At 46.6% G+C, this 18839-nt stretch overlaps 1 protein-coding gene across 1 annotated transcript; it reads right to left on the bottom strand.

Annotated features, from left to right (window-relative positions):
* Positions 1 to 1963: 1963 nt before the first annotated feature.
* On the bottom strand, positions 1964 to 6064 carry Znf358 (zinc finger protein 358). Its single transcript, XM_032886987.1, has 2 exons — positions 5824 to 6064; positions 1964 to 3767 (listed from the first exon to the last, which is right to left on the bottom strand). The coding sequence occupies exons 1-2, from the start codon at positions 6047 to 6049 to the stop codon at positions 2035 to 2037; spliced, it is 1959 nt and encodes a 652-aa protein (XP_032742878.1). The 5' UTR covers positions 6050 to 6064; the 3' UTR covers positions 1964 to 2034.
* Positions 6065 to 18839: the final 12775 nt, after the last annotated feature.

The raw sequence follows: 18839 nt of genomic DNA, 5'->3' as shown, positions 1-18839 counted from the left end.
AACTAGCAGTGTCCAAAGTGTGCCCGTCACGCTTCCTTCTGAGACCTCAGTATTAGGTGTTTATTAGGGCATGGTGGTTAGGACCTGTAATGCCAGCACTCAGGAAACAGGCAAGCCTGGACTACATACTCAGGTCTAGGCCAGCCTGGGTTACAAAACGGGACCCTATTTGAAATAAACGAACAAATGAGGTGACAAGATGGATTCAATGGTTAAACACAGGACCCACACGACAGTCAGTCCACAGCTGCCCACAGCTCCAGTTCAAGGAACCCAGCACCATCCTTTGGCTTCCAAAGAGGCATCAGGCAAGCACACAATGCACTTACACAATAAAAGGTGCAGGCAAAACACTCACACACATGAAATAAAAACATACACAAAATAAAGCAAGCTGGTAGATGGCTCATTAGGTAAAGGCACTTGCTGCCAAACCTGATTGATGACTTGAGTTCAATACCCAAAACCATCACAGTAGGAAAACTAAGCACTGAAAGTTATCGACTCCACATACAGATGCTATGGCATACACACACACACACACACACACACACACACACACAAAACACATAGACACACACAGACACACACACAGACACACACACAGACACACAAAACACAGACACACACATACACAAAACACACAAAACACATAGACACACACAGACACACACACACAGACACACACACATACACACAAAACACAGACACACACATACACAAAACACACACACACAAAACACACAGACACACACATACAAAACACAGACACACAAACACACACAAACATGCACACATGCATGCACACAGACACACAAAACACACAGACACACAAAACACAGACACACACAAACATGCACACATAGACACACACACAGACACAAACACACACCCACAGATACACACACAGACACAAAAACACACCCAGACACACACAAACACATAAACACACACAAACCCACACACACAAACCCACACACACAGTGTACTTTTTAAGTGTGTAAGAGATGGCTCAGTGGTCAAGAGCACTTACTGCTCTTACAGAGGACCTGGGTTCAATTCCTAGCACCCAGATCATGGTTTACCAAATCATGGAGCCATCTGTAACTCCAGTTCAAGGGGATCCAATGTCTTCTTTTGCTCCATGGGGGCCCTGCATGCACATGGCACACAGATGTACATACAGGCAAAACATTTATACACACCGAACAAAATAAACATTTTAAGATAAATCACCAAGTGGTAGTCTAGCTTTTCGTGACAGGCTTACTACATAGTCCAATCTGCCTGCTACCTCCAGAGTGACAGGTGACAGGCCTGAACCACTGCACTGGCTAGCAGATGTGTGTTAAGCACATGAAATGTGTAATACGAATATGCAACCTCCCCTCCTCCAGTGGCTTTCCAAGGGCTAGGAGGTTAGCCCAGGGATCCAGTGGCTTTTCAAGGGCTAGGAGGTTAGCCCAGGGATCCAGTGGCTTTCCAAGGGCTAGGAGGTTAGCCCAGGGATCCAGTGGCTTTCCAAGGGCTAGAGGTTAGCCCAGGGATCCAGTGGCTTTTCAAGGGCTGGAGGTTAGCCCAGGGATCCAGTGGCTTTTCAAGGGCTAGGAGGTTAGCCCAGGGATCCAGTGGCTTTTCAAGGGCTAGGAGGTTAGCCCAGGGATCCAGTGGCTTGTCTTTTGTGCTTTAGTAGCCTCTAGGTTGAACCCACTAGAATATTGTCATGCCAGAAATCCCAGCACTGGAGCAAATACCTAAGGAAAACACCCACAGAAGCTGACTGACCTGACTACAAGGATCAGACTCGGGAGAGCAAACATAACAGGTGGAAAGACATTCTGTGGGGCCTTGTATGGTAAGCTAGGAGGCCTAGAGAATGCCTTCACAGATCTGCCTGGCCTGGACCACACCCTCCATGTCCACCAGCAGTAGGAGAAATCAAAAAAGGCAAGCAACACAGAGGCAGGAGGCAGGAGGATTTTACTGTGAACATAGCACACACCTTCCTCAGATTTCACAGACGCAGCGCCCCCTTTACCCATCAGGCCCCAGCAGGGCCCCTTCCTCCTTTACCCACTTGGGACTTTCTCCAGCTGGAAGGGCTGGGCTGGGACTGTCGTGAGTGGGAGAACAGGGGTCAGTTTGGGACTTGGGTTTGGAGTCAGGATTGGGGACAAGATCGGGGTTAGGGTTGGGACCCGACTCTTGGTCAGGACTGGGTACCACATCGGGATCAGCATCAAGGCCTGGCTTAGGGTCAGAAGACAGAACAAGGTCAGGGCTGGAGACAGATCCTGAGTGGGTCTGAAGGAGGGGGTTTTGGAGTGAACCCAGCACAGAAGTAGGGGCAGAACTTCGGGCAGGGCTGGCACCGGAACTGAGGCCCAGGCCAGATCCCAGCACAGAAACAGCATCAGGACCCAGGAAAGAGATCTGCCCTGGCCTCATCATAGATACTGGGCTCAAACCAGGCCCAAGACCCAGCCCGGCTGCGGCTGCAGCGGCGGCGGCGGCGGCAGCTGCGGCTCCCTCATGCACACGCTTATGTTTGGTGAGGCTGGAGGCTTGGCCAAAGGCCTTGCCGCAGAGCTGACAACGGTAGGGGCGCTCGCCAGAATGCACGTGGAGGTGTTGTAGGAGTGCCGAACTCTGCCCAAAGGCCTTGGAGCAGTGTGGGCAGGCGTAAGGTCGCTCGCCAGTGTGGATGCGCAGGTGGTGCTGCAAGTTGGAGCTCTGCCCAAAGGCCTTGCCGCAGTGGGGACAGCGGTAGGGACGCTCAGCGGTGTGGGTGCGCTGATGCTGGAGCAACGCTGAGCTCTGCCCAAAGGCCTTGCCGCACTGCGGGCACGGGTAAGGGCGCTCGCCTGTATGGGTGCGCAGGTGTTTAAGGAGTGCAGAGCCCTGCCCAAAGCCTTTAGCACACACCGGGCACTTGTGGGGGCGAGGGCCACCGTGCGTGCGCAGGTGCTGGGCCAGCAACGAGCCGTGACCGAAGGCCTTGCCACACACGGGGCAGTGGTGTGGCTTCTCCCCGCTGTGGCTGCTGCGGTGCTTGAGCAGTGTGGACCGCCAGCCGAAGGCCTTGCCACAGGCAGCACACTGGTAGGGCCGTGCACCAGTGTGGATGCCACGATGCTGGGCCAGTGTGGCACCATGGCTGAATGACTTGCCACAGTCGGGGCAGCGGTAAGGCTTCTCTCCACTGTGCGTGCGTCGGTGCTGGCTCAGCCCAGAGCTGCGGCGGAAGGCTCGCCCGCAATCAGGACAGGAGAAGGGACGAGGTGGACTGGCAGGGGCAGGAAGCACCACCGCTGGGCTGGTGGCCAAGATTTCGGGGGTGGCAGTGAGGCTAGAGGGAAGGGAATCCACATCTGGAGCAGCAGGGCTGAGGGTGTCGTCGCTTGGGTCGAGAACTAGTGGCACCGGGCCAATCACATCAGGATCCAGGTCGAAACTTGAAGACGTGGGATCCAGATCTCGGGAATCCAAGTCTGGCTTCCCCAACATGGACGGTGGGGCTTCCTCTGCCTCAGGCTCGGGATCTTCTGAGCTGGCGTCCCCGTCCTCTGAGACAGTGTTGAGGACGTCCGGCTCTGGCTCTGGGCGTTCAGGGATAGGATCTGGATCTTTGGGACTGGGGTCCAGGTCTTCTGGGTCTGAAGGGAGGTCTCCATAAAGGGGCCTAAGACTCTTGTGGCCCGGGTTCCTAACCAGGACCGAGCGCCTCATCCTGGAAGTAGAACCGCGTGCGGATTCCGGAACGGGATCTGCAGTATGAGGACAGGAGGTTGGTGGAGGGAGGTTCTGGGGGAGAGGGATCTGGCCATGCCACACTAAAGTCCCTGGTGAATGTATATGGTTCCTGCTCTTGTCTTTAGCCACAGGAAGAGTTCTAACCCATGTCCTACGCAGGATTTGGACCAGAAGGATCCTAATGGGACATATTGGGACCCTTACTTTTCACCTCAAACCTGGATGGGGGCCATCTTGGGATCTTGTGTTTAAAAACAGGGCCTTGTCAGCTCCAGTTGTCTATCAATTCATTATGGAATCAAGGATGACCTTACATTTCTAATCCTCCTGCCTCAACCCCCTGAGTGTAGAATGACAGGGAGTGCACAAGAATGAATGTGGATTCAGCTCATGTGGTGCTGGTTTCCTGCGTGGTGAGCACTCTACTATCTGAGATGCATTCCTGGCCCAATCCCGAGCTCCGAGGGGAACCTGGGTGTTATGGAAGGCAGTCCTAAGGTCTGAACTGCCTAAATCTGGGGGAAAGGGTGTCAGGGTTCTTTTTTCCTCCGCAGGTCAAGGTCTGAATTCTTGCCCTACCTTGTTAAGTGGTAGATCTGGAGGTTCCTGGTAAAGAGGGGGGCTTGTGAGGCTTGTCTTACGGAAGTTGAATGGGTAGCAGTAAGGGTGGGAAGTTAATGATTCTCTAGTATTCTGAAAACTGCAGGGACCCTTGTTTGCTTCCAGCGAAGAATTCTAGACCTCACAGCTTGGGTGAGAGACATTCTCTCCTACACCAGAGGACACAGGAGAGGACACCCAAGCTAGCAGTGGTGGCACACATCTGTAATCCCAGCACCTTAAGGACGAGTCTGGCAGATCTGGCCAGCCTGGGCTACAAAATAATAACGGTTTTCAAAATTAAGGAGGGGTGCATACGTGGCCCTCTCCTAGGGAAAGGGACGGAAGGAACACTAAGAATTCCACAGCCGGGGGTTGGGGGGGGGAAATTGGTTAATATAGCAATTTTCCAACTGGCTAGAAGATTGTGGATTTTAACCCCCTGGTGATGTGCCTGCAAAAAGAATCGCTGGGGCCCTCTGCAGTTATAGAGCGAGCTGGAGGGTGGGGCAGAAGAGAGGTGAGGAGGAATGTCTCCAGGGAAGGGAATTCCTGAACCACAGACTCCTCGATGAGGGTATGAGGGTGTTGGGGAAAGCAGCAGATGTGGAGAAAGAGTAACACACCTCTACCTTGGGGCTAAGTGTACTCTTTGTTGGGCTGGGCTCCTGGGGATTGGGGAGACCTACCTGACCCCAACCTTGAAGCCAGGAGACAATACACAGAAGGGAGTGGAGTTCCCCCAACAGTTTCTCTACCCAGGCCCCCACTCCTGGAGATTAGTGGGCAATAGGTTTCTGGAGGCAAGGTATTTTTAGATTGCCTTTGAAGGAAGCAGCTTCATGAACTCCCATCTTGGATGGAAACTCCCATCTATCTCTTAGATTAAAACCCTGTGGAGAGGGCAGGTGCACCCCGATCATCTCTTGGGAAAAATGGGCTTCCAAGGCTGTACATCCCAAGACTGGAGGTGAAAGCTAACAATAACTGGGATTTTTCTTGGGATCCTTGAGGTAACATGACACCTCCCTCCTAGACACACACATATACACTATGGAGTATAAAGTCCCACATCGGAAGAACAATGCCCCAGGCTTCTCTTGGTTTCCAGAAAGAGAGAAACCCCCTATCACCTCCTGAAGTAAGGAGGTGTCCTGCTCTGTGGGACCCAAGCTATCGGGTGCCTCCACCCATCCGGATCTCAGATTCACTGTAGATTAGGGGGTGGTCCTGGCGTTGGCGGGATAAACGTACTAGGCCTGAGCTCCTCGGGACCCCCCTCCCACCGCATCCGCCACCTTGACCCCCCAAGTCGAGCGCTGGCACCATGCACTCTGCAAGAGGTGCATAGAGGTAGCCTGGGGCCGCGCCCCGCGCCCTGCCCTTAGTGTTGGGGGTCTCCTCACAACCACCTCCCCCTTTTGTCCAGCCTTCCCCAATCCGTCCCGATCCGCTTTCGGGGTCACTCACCCGATGCCCCTCGCCCCTGCCCGGCCTGGCTGCACTCGCGCTGGCCAGCCGGCGTCTCCCCGCCCCAGGCTTGCAGGAAACCCCACCGCTCACCAGCCCCGCTGGCGGCCCCCTCGGCCCAGCGGCCCCGCCAGGCGCTCCCGGGGAGCGAGAGGGGCCGGCCGAGGGCCGCTGCGGGAGCTGCTGGGACTTGTAGTTCGCCCGCGCCCTCGGCGGCCGGAGCCATCGCTGCCCCCGCCCCCCGGGCCAAGCCTTTGTCCCGGCTAGGGCCACCCCGGCTGGGGCGCGTCTAGTCTTTGTTTGCGCCCTACCAACCCGCTCTACCCTAATCCTAGCTGACTCTTCCGGCCCCTTCTCCGACCCTGATCTTGACTCTCCATCTGTAACCCTGACTCTATCTGTTTATCTATCTTCCATTCTGTCCTCTCCTCTCCATCTTTTTTTCTTCATCTCCTTAAAAAATTATTTGATTCCGAGCCTATGCGTGCCGTGTTGCGCATGGGGAAATCAGTGGACAACTTGCAGGAGTCTGTTCTCTCTTTATTGGAATCGTGATCTGCATGCTTGGCCGTGCGCCTATACCTGCTGAACTATCTCTCCAGGCTTCTGTTTTTCTTTCTCCATCTCTACCAGAATCTATTTTTTCTCTTTTAATTTCTTTGCCTCTGGCCCAGCCATTTTCTCTGCCTCTGCCCTCTTTTGTCTCTGCCTGTCTCTGCCTGTCTTTGTCTTGTCCTCTTGTTCATTTCTCTGTCTTGTTTCAAACACATAAGCGGGGATCGGGGAGCTTTGAGAAGGCCTGCCATTTAAACATGCATCTGTCTTTCTTTCATACAGTATTATCTCAAAAAGAGTTTAGGGCTATCAGAATGTATCAGATGTTTTGTGGTGAGACTGGTGGTTAGAGAGGTGACCCAGTAAGTAAACTGCTTGTTGCAGAAGCTTAAGACCTGACTCGAGACTTTTGTCACCTATGTGGAAAGACAGTGGTGGGTCTAGCTTTGAGAATTCTAGCTTTGAGGTGTCTGAGGCAAGAGGATCCAGTCTAGCTGAATCAGTGAGCTGCCAGGGTCATTATGAGACTGTCTCAAAAAGTAAGGTTGGAGGGCTAACCAGGGGGCTCAGTGGGGAAAAGGGCTTGCTGAAAGGTCAAGGACCCGAGTTTGATTCCTTAGAACCAACATGATGGAAGGATCGAACTATCTTCCGACCACACCACTACATAAATAAATGTAATTAATAAAAATGAAAGTGGGAACCAATTGAGGTAGATACTTGAAGCCAATCTCGGTAGTCCACATAGATGTGTGTATGTAAAAGTTCTCCCCACCCCTGTCTTTACTACACACGCACGCACACACAGGCACGCACTCACGCACACGCACGCATACGCACGCATGCGCGCACACGCACACAGCACGCAACGCACGCACACGCATGTACGCACGCACGCACGCACACGCTCAGTTTTTTTTTTTTTGTTTTTTTTTGTTTTTTTGTTGCTAGCAAAATCTTTCTTTTAGGTAACCTTTCGCTCTCTGATCCTTCCATGTCCCTAGCTTCCTATTCAAATGGCAGGTGACACCAGAGGCACACCAGGAGGCTGGACCAAGAGCTGATTTCTGGAACACCTTAGCCAGGACTGAGGAAGGCTTCAGGCCAAACTTTAAAGACACAGTTCCCTCCACCGCAGAGGGAATAAAAACAAGCCCAGGGGGAGCTGGCAGCTGGACCGGATGTTCTTGCCTCAGTATAAACAATGGTCACAGGGCAAAACAGATGGCACAGCAAGGCCACCCTCTGACCGTATCTGAAGTAAAATAGACACAAGAATAGGTTGCAACCGGAACAAGGACCACAAATCCCCTCTTTCCCCCACAACACAAATGACTGCCCCTGTTTGCCAGCCACGGCCCACACTCTTCTTTCAACCTGCCCACATCTCCGGGATAAAAGTATAGCTGGAATCCCAGTCACAGACTTCCCTAACCATAACTTTCCCTAAAACCACCCAGCACAAGTCGGTGCCACGCCCCCCCATCTGCCCACAGACGTCTCCCAACACCCGCTGCTGAAGAGCCTCCGCTTTTCATCTTGGGAGGTTTCTGGCTGTACACAGACATTAGTCTCTCCACCCCCAAGCCCTTTCCTCTACAAGGTCTCTTGTTGCCCAGGTTGGCCGCAAACTCACTGTGTAGCTGAGATGTCCTTAAACCTCTAATACGTTTGCCTCTCAAGTGTCTGTCTCAGTTCAGATATGACCAGAGGGTAGATTTGCTATTAGGCATGTCCCACCCCACCCAGGACCCTGTGCATGCTAGGCCACAAAGCCACACTGAGCCACACCGTCCCAATCCCTTTTTGCTTTTTTTTTTTCTTCTGGTTTTGCATTTTTTTGGGGTTTATTATGGGCAAGAGGAACTGCCACCATAAAGTATGCCCCTCCCACCAAGCAGGTCCATTCTCATCCTCCTCCCGTGCCGTCTGCGACTTTTTCTTTTCTTTGTGCTCTCTGTGAAGCTAGCAGCAGCTTCAGGCTCCTCAGAAAATTTCCTTTTCTTCTTAGGGGCTTTTTTTTTTTTTTTTTTTTTTTTATGTCAGGATGGCTCAGCAGTTAAGAGGATTGGCAACTCTTGCAGAGGACTCAGATTTAGTTTCCAGTGTTTACACAGCAGCTCACAACCCTCTGTAACTCCAGTTCCGGGGAGATCCGACGCCCTCTGATGGCTTCTTCCGGGCATTGCACACAGTGCACGTACCTACACGTAGGCAAACACTTATATACATAAATATTTTTTTAAATAATGTGTATTATCGTGGAGAAGGCATCAGTGTGCAAGTCAGATGACAGACAACACAGGAGAGGCAGTGCTCTCCCTTCAGCATAGGAGTTCCAAGAAATGAACCCAGGGCCAGGCTTGGCAGGAGGTGCGTTTATCCACTGACCTGAGACTTGGGAGACAGAGGCAGGAGGATCAGAAGTTCATGCTTATTCTTGGCTATTTAGAAAAGAAAAACATACCAAAAGAAAGTAAGAACAAGATGTTCCCAAATAAAACCAAGACAAAAGGACTCACGGCCTGGAAAGAAAAGGAGATTGAATTGTGCAGTGGGTCAAATTTGGAGTTGGCTGGACAGACAGCCAAGAAAAGAGCACCGCATATAGGAACTATAAAATCAATAGGGATTCTCCGGGCTTAAGTGCACACCTATGTGAATGTACCCAACCTCCCTGTGGAAAATATTCCTCAGGAAACTAGAAATCTGCTCTGTAGGAAGAACATTAAAACAGCAGTTTCCTATTTCACTTTGGAACCTTAGCAATATGTTTTTTTTTTCTTTTTTCTTTTTTTCGGAGCTGGGGACCGAACCCAGGGCCTTGTGCTTGCTAGGCAAGCGCTCTACCACTGAGCTAAATCCCCAACCCCAGCAATATGTTTTTGATGTTGTGGTTTAAGGGGTTTTGAAGAAAAAGATCAGGATGTTGGACAAAGCCTTGAGTGTGGTCTTTTCTTTCTTCCTTTCTTTCTCCTTTTAAAATTTATATGAATTATTATTATTATTAATTATTATTATTGAAGGAGTGCTCTGTGTATGCATGTATACTGCTTGCCAGAAGAGGGCATTAGTTCTTGTTATAGATGGTTGTGAGCCACCATGTGGTTGCTGGGAATTGAACTCAGGACCTCTGGAAGAGCAACCAATGTTCTGAACTGCTGAGCCATCTCTCCAGCCCCAATGGGTCTTTTCTTGTTATTGTTTATTATTACTATGTGAGCCAGGGCATTTGTGTGGAGGTTAAAGTGTAAGTAGCTGGTGTTAGTCTCTCCCGCCACCACATGGGTCCTCAGGGTGGAACTGGGGTCTCCCCAGCAGGTCACAAGTTGTACCTGCTAAGCCCTGTCACTAGCACCTTCAGTGGCTCTTAGGAGACAAAAGCCTCTTGTACACATTCTTTGCAGAAGACAAGATGGTTCCTGCACCGTATGAAATAGAGCAGAATTCTCTGTCCACACTAACAGAACAAAGTAATGAGGTAGAGAAAACACTAGGGGTTATCAGAGAATGTCTGGGGGGGTTCTGGATGCCTGTCTCTGACATATCAAATACTCTGATTCCGCAGAACCTAAGTGTCATTTCCAGTAGTGAGAGCTCACAGCGGACTGTATTTATACTCCAGTGATGGCTTTCAACTAGACAGATGGTCTGGGCACATGTAGGTCTGTTGCTAGGAGACAGGACCCAGTAATATTTGCCCCTAGACTGAAAAGACTGTGATGTGACCAGGCACCGTGGTGTACACCTTTAACCTAAGCACTCAGAAGGGAGAAGCATGCAGACTTTTATTAGTTCAAGGCCAGCCTGAGGTGAGAGCCTGAAGGATGGCTTAGTGGGTAAAGATACTTGCCTGAATTCAATTCCCCCTCCTTACCCACATTGCAGAAAGAGAAAACCAACTCCCACAAGTTGTCCTCTGACCTCTACCCTGGAGACATGATACATGTACCCACAACAACCTGAACTAAGTAAATTGATGGAAGTAAAAAAACAAAACAACAACAAAAACTTTTAAAAGCCTTGCATGGTGGTACACACCTTTAATCCCAGTACTCAGGAAGCAGCAGCAGGCTGCTCTATGAGTTTGAGATCAGCCTGGTCTACACAGAGAAATCCAAGCCAGCCAGGGCTACCTAATGAGACCTTGTCTCAAAACAAACAAACAAACAAACAAACAAAAGAACAAAAATCAAACAAAAAAAACACCAAAACAAAAAACCCCCAAAAACAAAAACAAAACAAAACAAAAAAACCAAAACAGAAACCAAAACCAAACCAAAAAAAAAAAAAAAACTCCCTCGCTACTCTTGCAGGGGACTGGACTTAGATTTCCAGCATTCACACAGAGTGGTTCAAAACTCTAGGAGAATATTATATAAATGTTTTTCTAGACAAAGTTTCTCAGTGTTGCAGCCCTGGCTATCCTGAAACTCTCTTAAGGAAACTTGCCTGCCTCTGTCTCTTGAATGCTGTGATTAAAGACAGGCATCATCATGCCTGTGTGTATGTGACCTGAAGAAGTTGAGTTTGAATTGTTCTGTCCCTGAAGGCCTAGGACTGACTCTTCCACATAACAACCCTGCTCAAGGGGCTGGAGAGACGGCTCAGTGGTTAAGAGCACTGATTGCTCTTCCAGAGGTCCTGAGTTCAAATCCCAGCACCCACATGGTGGCTCACAACCATCTGTAATGAGATCTGATGCCCTCCTCTTTTAAAATGTAATTAAGACTACTGTTGGACAGAAGCATTGAGCAGGGTTGTTTGTTTTTTTTTTTAAAGATTTATTTATTTTGTATATGAGTACACTGTAGCTGTCTTCTGACACACCAGAAGAGGGCATCAGATTCCATTACAGATGGTTGTGAGCCACCATGTGGTTGCTGGGAATTGAACTCAGGACCTCTGGAAGAGCAGTTAGTGCTCTTAACCACTGAGCCGTCTCTCCAGCCCTCTTATTTACATTTTAAATGTTATCCCATTTCTCAGTTTCCCCCTCCAGACACCCGCTATCCCACCTACCCCTGCTTCTATGAGGGCGTTCCCTCACCGACCCACCTACTCCCTCCCACTTCCCTGCCCTGACATTCCCCTACACTGGGATGTCAAGCCTTCACTCGACCAAGGGCCTCTCCTCCCATGATGCCTGATAAGGCCATCCTCTGCTACAAATGCAGATGGAGGCATAGGTCCATTCCTGTGTTCTTTTGGGATGGTGATTTCATTCTTGGGAGCTCTGGGGGGGGAGGGTCTGGTTGGTTGATATTATGTTCTTATGGGGTTGCAAACCCCTTCAACTGCTTTAGTCCTTTCTCTAACTCCTCCATTGGGGATCCTGTTCTCAGTTCAGTGGTTGGCTGTGAGCATTCGCCTCTGTATTTGTCATGCTCTGGCAGAGCCTCTCAGCAGACAGCTATATCAGACTCCTATCAGCATGCACTTCTTGGCATCTGCAATATTGTGTGGGTTTGGTGTCTGTATATGGGATGGATTGCCAGGTGGGGCAGTCTTTGAATGGCCTTTCCTTCAGTCTCTGCTCCACACTTTGTCTCCGTATTTCCTCTTGTGAGTATTTTGTTCCCCCTTCTATGAAGGACTGAAGCATTCACACTTTGGTCTTCCTTCTTCTTGAGCTTCATGTGGTTTGTGCATTGTATCTTGGGTAATTCGAGCTTTAGGACTAATATCTGCTTATCAGTGAGTGCATGCTGTGTGTTTTTTTGTGATTGGGTTACCTCACTCAGGATGATATTTTCTAGTCCAACTATTTGCCTAAGAATTTCATGAAGTCATTGTTTTTAATACCTGAGTAGTACTCCATTGTGTAGATGAACCACATTTTCTGTATCCATTCCTCTTTTGAAGGACATCTGGGTTCTTTCCAGCTTCTGACTATTATAAAAAAGGCTGCTATGAACATAGTGGAGCATGTGTCTTTGTTGTATGTTGGACCATCTTTTGGAGTTATGCCCAGGAGAAGTATAGCTGGGTCCTCAGGTAGTTCAATGTCCAATTTTCTGAGGAACCTCCAGACTGATTTCTAGAATGGTTGTACCAGTCTGCAATCCCACCAACAATGGAGGAGTGTTCCTCTTTCTCCGCATCCTTGCCAGCATCTGCTGTCACCTGAGTTTTTGATCTTAGCCATTCTGACTGGTGTGAGGTAGAATCTCAGAGTTGTTTTGATTTGCATTTCCCTGATGACTAGGGATATTGAGCATTTCTTTAGGTGTTTCTCATCCATTCAGTATTCCCCAGTTGAGAATTCTTTGTTTAATTCTATAGCCCATTTTTTTTTAAAAGGTTATTTGATTTTCTGGAGTCTAACTTCTTGAGTTCTTTGTATATATTGGATATTAGCCCTCTATCTGTTGTAGGATTGGTAAAGATCTTTTCCCAATCTGTTGATTGCCGTTTTGTCCTAACCACAGTGTCCTTTGCCTTACAGAAGCTTTGCAGTTTTACGAGGTCCCATTTGTTGATTCTTGATCTTAGAGCATAAGCCACTGGTGTTTTGTTCAGGAAATTTTCCCCAGTGCCCATGTGCTCAAGGCTCTTCCCCATTTTTCTTCTATTAGTTTGAGTGCATCTGGTGGAGGTCCTTGATCCACTTGGACTTGAGCTTTGTACAGGGTGATAAGCATGGATCGATCTGCATTCTTCTACATGTTGACCTCCAGTTGAACCAGCACCATTTGTTGAAAATGCTATCTTTTTTCCATTGGATGGATTTAGCTCCTTTGTCAAAGATCAAGTGACCATAGATGTGTGGGTTCATTTCTGTGTCTTCAATTCTATCCCATTGATCTACCTGCCTGTCTCTGTACAAATACCATACAGTTTTTTGTTTTTTGTTTTGTTTTGTTTTGTTCTTTATCACTATTGCTATGTAATACTGCTTGAGGTCAGGGATGGTAATGCCCCAGAAGTTCTTTTATTTTTGAGATTAGTTTTCACTATCCTGGGTTTTTTGTTATTCCAAATGAATTTGCAAATTGCTCTTTCTAACTCTGTGAAGAATTGACTTGGGATTTTGATGGGGACTACATTGAATCTGTAGATTGCTTTCGGCAAGATGGCCATTTTTACTATATTAATCCTGCCAATTCATGAGCATGGGATATCTTCCCATCTTCTGAGATCTTCTTCAATTTATTTCTTCAGAGACTTGAAGTTCTTATCATATAGGTCTTTCACTTGCTTGGTTAGAGTCACACCAAGGTATTTTATATTGTGTGTGACTATTGTGTTGTTTCCCTAATTTCTTTCTCAGCCTGTAGAAGAAGACTACGGGTTTGTTTTGAGTTAATTTTATATACAATCACTTTGCTGAAGTTGTTTATCAGCTGTAGGAGTTCTCTGGTGGAATTTTTTGGGGTGACTTAAATATACTATCATATCATCTGCAAATAGTGATATTTTGACTTCTTTTTTTCCACTCCGTATCCCTTTGACCTCCTTTTGTTGTCTAATTGCTCTGGCTAGGACTTCAAGTACCATGTTGAATAGGTAGGGAGAGAGTGGGCAAGCCTTGTCTAGTCCCTGATTTTAGTGGGATTGCTTCAAATTTCTCTCCATTTATCTTGATTTTGGCTACTGATTTTCTGTATATTGCTTTTACTGTGTTTTAGTATGGGCCTTGAATTCCTGATCTTTCCAAGGCTTTTATCATGAAGGGGTGTTGAATTTTGTCAAATGTTGTTTCAGCATCTAATGAGATTATGGGTTTTCCCCTTTGAGTTTGTTTATATAGTGGATTACATTGGTGAATTTCCAAATATTGAACCATCCCTGCATCCCTGGGATGGAGCTTACTTCATCATGATGATTATTTTGATATGTTCTTGGATTTGGTTTGCAAGAATCTTACCATTTTTGAATCGATATTCATAAGGGAAATTGGTCTGAAGTTCTCTTTGTTGGGTCTTTGTGTGGTTTAGGTATAAGTGTAATTGTGGCTTCATAGAAGGAATTGGGTAGTGCTCCATCTGTTTGAATTTTGTGAAATAGTTTGGACAGTTTTGGTATGAGGTCTTCTATGAAGATATGGTAGAATTCAGCACTGAACCCATCTGGACCTGGGCTTTTTTTGGTTGGGAGACTTTGAATGACGGCTTCTATTTCTTTAGGAGTTATGGGGTTGTTTAGATGAGTTATCTGATCCTGATTTAACTTTAGTACCTGGTATTTGTCTAGAAAATTGTTCATTTCATCCAGATTTTCCAGTTTTGTTGAGTATAGGCTTTTGCAGTAGGAGCTGATGATGTTTTTTTGGATTTCCTCAGATTCTGTTGTTATGTTTCCCTTTTCATTTCATTTCATTTTTTTCATTTCATTGATTTTGTTAATTTGGATATACTGTCTCTATGCCCTCTGGTTAGTCTGGCTAAGGGTTTATCTATGTTGTTGATTTTTTCAAAGAACCAGCTCCTGTCTCATCCTGCAGGACAGTCAACGAGGGTGCAGAGGGTACCTGGAAGAGAATGGGGGACAAGAGATGCAAAGGAGACGCCAAGACAAGAGTCTGATCAAGGCGACAAATTTATTCTTTCCCAAGGCTGAATTTATACCATAGCAGGGGTAACAGAGGGAGGGGGAAGTGGGAAACATTTACACAGGCCAAGGACACAGTGCTCTTGTGGTTAGCTGATGTCAACAGGATGTTGGTTTCTCAGAAAGGTCACAAGGTTGTCGAATCATTAGGCATCCTGACCACCAGATTTGTATTAGCCTTCTGCAGCTGGCTGGGGATTTGCCATGAACCCAGTCACACTTAACTCTAACTATAATATTAACATCAATAATGGAGGGTTTTAAGGGCATTGCTCCCAACAAGCTCTTGGTTTTGTTGCTTCATTGTATAGTTCATTGTTTCTACTTGGTTGATCTCAGCCCTGAGGTTCATTATTTCTTGCCATCTACCTCTCCTGGGTGTGTTTGCTTCTTTTTGTTCTAGACCTTTCAGGTGTGATGTCGAGCTGCTAGCGTGTGCTCTCCCCAGTTTCTTTTTGGAGGCACTCAGAGCTATGAGTTTTCCTCTTAGCACTGCTTTCATTGTCCCATAAGTTTGGGTATGTTGTGCCTTCATTTTCATTAAATTCTAAAAGTCTTTAATTTTTTTCTTCCTTAACCAAGTTATCATTGAGTAGAGCATTATTCAGCTTCCATGTGTATGTGGGCTTTCTGTCGTTTTTGTTGTTATTGAAGACCAGCCTAAGTTCGTGGTGATCTGATAGGATGCATGGGGTTATTTCTATTATCTTGTATCTGTTGAGGCACGTTTTGTGACAGATTGTATGGTCAATTTTGGAGAAGGTACAATGAGGTGCTGAGAAGAAGGTATATTCTTTTGTTTTAGGATGAAATATTCTATAGATATCTGTTAAATCCATTTGGTTCATAACTTCTGTTAGTTTCTCTGTATCTCTGTTTAGTTTATGTTTCAATGACCTGTCCAATGATGAGAGTGAGGTGTTGAAGTCTCCCACTATTATTGTGTGAGCTGCAATGTGTGCTTGGAGCTGTAGTAAAGTTTCTTTTATGAATGTGGGTGCCCTTGTATTTGGAGCATAGATATTCAGAATTGAGAGTTCATGTTAGTGGATTTTTCCTTTGACAAGTATGAAGTGTCCTGCCTTATTTTTTTGATAACTTTTGGTTGAAAGTTGATTTTATTTGATATTTGAATGGCTACTCCAGATTGTTTTTTGGGATCATTTGCTTGGAAAATTTTTTCCCAGCTTTTACTCTGAGGTAGTGACTGTCTTTGTCTCTGAGGTGCATTTCCTGTATGCAAAAAAAATGCTGGGTCCTGTTTATGTATCCAGTCTGTTAATCTATGTCTTTTTATTGAGGAATTGAGTCCATTGATATTGAGAGATATTAGGGACCAATTATTGTTGTTTCCTGTTATTTTTGTTGTTAGAGGTGGAATTTCTGTTGCTATCTTCCTTTGGGTTAGTTCAAAGATTACTTTCTTGCTTTTTCTAGGGTGTAGTTTCACTCCTTGTGTTGGAGTTTTTCATCTATTATCATTTGTAGGGCTGGATTTCTGGAAAGATATTCTGTAAATTTGGTTTTGTCATGGAATATCTTGGTTTTTTTCTCTATGGTAATTGAGAGTTTGCTGGATACAGTAGTGTGGCTGGCTTTTGTGTTCTCTTAGGTTCTGTATGATATCTGTCCAGGATCTTCTGGCTTTTATAGTCTCTGGTGAGAAGTCTGGTGTAATTCTGATAGGTCTGCCTTTATATGTTATTTGACCTTTTCTCTTACTGTTTTTAATATTCTTTCTTTGTTTAGTACATTTGGTGTTTTGACTATTATGTGACGGGAGGAGTTTCTTTTCTGGTCCAATCTATTTGGAGTTCTGTAGGCTTCTTGTATGTTTATGGGCATCTCTTTCTTTAGGTTAGGGAAGTTTTCGTCTATGCTTTTGTTGAAGGTATTTACTGGCCCTTTAAGTTGGGAATCTTCACTCTCTTCTATACCTATTATCCTTAAGTTTGATCTCATTGTGTTCTGGATTTCCTAGATGTTTTGGGTTAGGAGCTTTTTGTGTTTCGCATTTTCTTTGATGATTGTGCCAGTGTGTTACTATGGTATCTTCTGCCCCTGAGATTCTCTCTTCTGTCGCTTGTATTCTGTTGGTGATGTTTGCGTCTATGACTCCTGATCTCTTTCCTAGCTTTTCTATCTCCAGGGTTGTCTCCCTTTGTGATTTCTTTATTGTTTCTATTTCCATTTTTAGATCCTGGATGGTTTTGTTCAATTCCTGTTTGGTTGTGTTTTCCTGTAAGTCTTTAAAGGATTTTTTGTGTTTCCTCTTTAAGGGCTTCTACCTGTTTACCTGTGTTGTCCTGTATTTCTTGAAGGGAGTTATTTATGTCCTTCTTAAAGTCTTCTAACATCATCATGAGATGTGATTGTAAATCAGAATCTTGTTGGGGAATCCTGGACTTGCTGTGGTGGGAGAACAGGGTTCTGAGGATGCCAAGTGACCTTGGTTTCTGTTGGTTATGTTCCTGCACTTGCCTCTCGCCATCTGGTTATCTCTGGTGTTAGCTGGTCTTGCTGTCTTTGACAGTGGCTTGATCCTCCTGCACTCTCAGGTGTGTTAGCACTCCTCGGAGACCAGCTCTCTCCTAGTGGGATCTGGGCACAGACGGCTGTGGCATGGGGTCAGCTCAGGGTCGCAGATGGAAACCAGAAGGATCCTGTCCCAGACTGTTCCTTCTATTTTTTTTTTCATATCAACCATTTTAAAGATTTTTTAAAAAGATATTTACATATGTTTATTTGTGTGTATGAGTGTTTTACCTGCATGTATGTCATCTATGTGAGTGCTATAAGGGCCCAGAAGAGGGCATCAGATTCCTTGGAACTGGAGTTACAACTGGTTGTGAGGCACCATGTGGGCACTGAGAATTGTACCCAGGTCCTCTGTAAGAGTAGGCAGCACTGAGCCATCTCTCCTGCATGATTTTTTTTTTAAAAAAATATATGTCTATGCTCATATGTGCATGTGTTTGTGTATGTCTATGCTCATATGTGCGTGTGTTTGTGTATGTGAGTACAGTACCCTCAGAAGGTAGGGTCACGGATCCGCCTGGACTAGAGTCACAGGTGAACCCCTACATATGAGTGCAGAGACTGGAACTCTGGTCCTCTGCAAGAGCAGCTGGTGCTCTTAACCAGTGACCCACCTCCGGTCCCGCGATCCACATTCTCTCTGTCACGTAGACATCAGAAAAGTCTGCTCACCTGCTTTATCTTGTTCTGCCTTTCATTCTGGCTGTTTCGTGTTGGGGACTTGGGCTGTGAGACTGGCACTCACTGTGTAGTTCAGAATAGGCTTAGACTCTTCATCCTTTTACGAGCCTCCGGGTATGTGGCACCAAACCCTGCTGCTCAGGTGTCTTCATGGAGTCATTCTTTTCTGGTCCATCCCTTTCTCCTAGCTCCTCTCAAGCCTCCCCTTTCATGAAAACTGGTGAGAGGGCAAGATGCCCCCTGTATGAGTTCCTTAGCTCATCAGTATGAGAAAATAGCTTCAGAAAAACTCACGGCGCAGTGTTGTAGAGATGGCTCAGCCATTAAGAGCAGCTCTAAACCCGTGAAATCGTAGCAACCACATCTGGGGTCTTCTCACCTCAATGAACCTAATCCAGGAACTCTCTTGGAGACATGGTTAGAGGTTTGCTTCATGGTTCTTCTAAATTCTGTTAAGGGCAGGCAAGATGGCATAGCAAGTAAAGGCCTTACCACAAAGCTTGTCTCCCGTGGATCTGAGACCAATTTCCCGAAACTCGTACAGTGAAAGGAGAGAACCAATTCTTACAAATTGGGTTTTGCCACCCCTCCCCCACCATGGCATGGGCACAATCATGCACAAACACAAAATCAATAAGTCAACGTAAAGTAAAAGATAACAGCCTGCCAATTTGACAATCAAATGATAT

This window comes from Rattus rattus, chromosome 16, assembly GCF_011064425.1.
Source record: "Rattus rattus isolate New Zealand chromosome 16, Rrattus_CSIRO_v1, whole genome shotgun sequence".
NCBI lineage: Eukaryota > Metazoa > Chordata > Mammalia > Rodentia > Muridae > Rattus > Rattus rattus.
The sequence above is the reverse complement of the archived record's forward strand: the minus strand, read 5'-3'. Positions and strand labels throughout refer to the sequence as shown.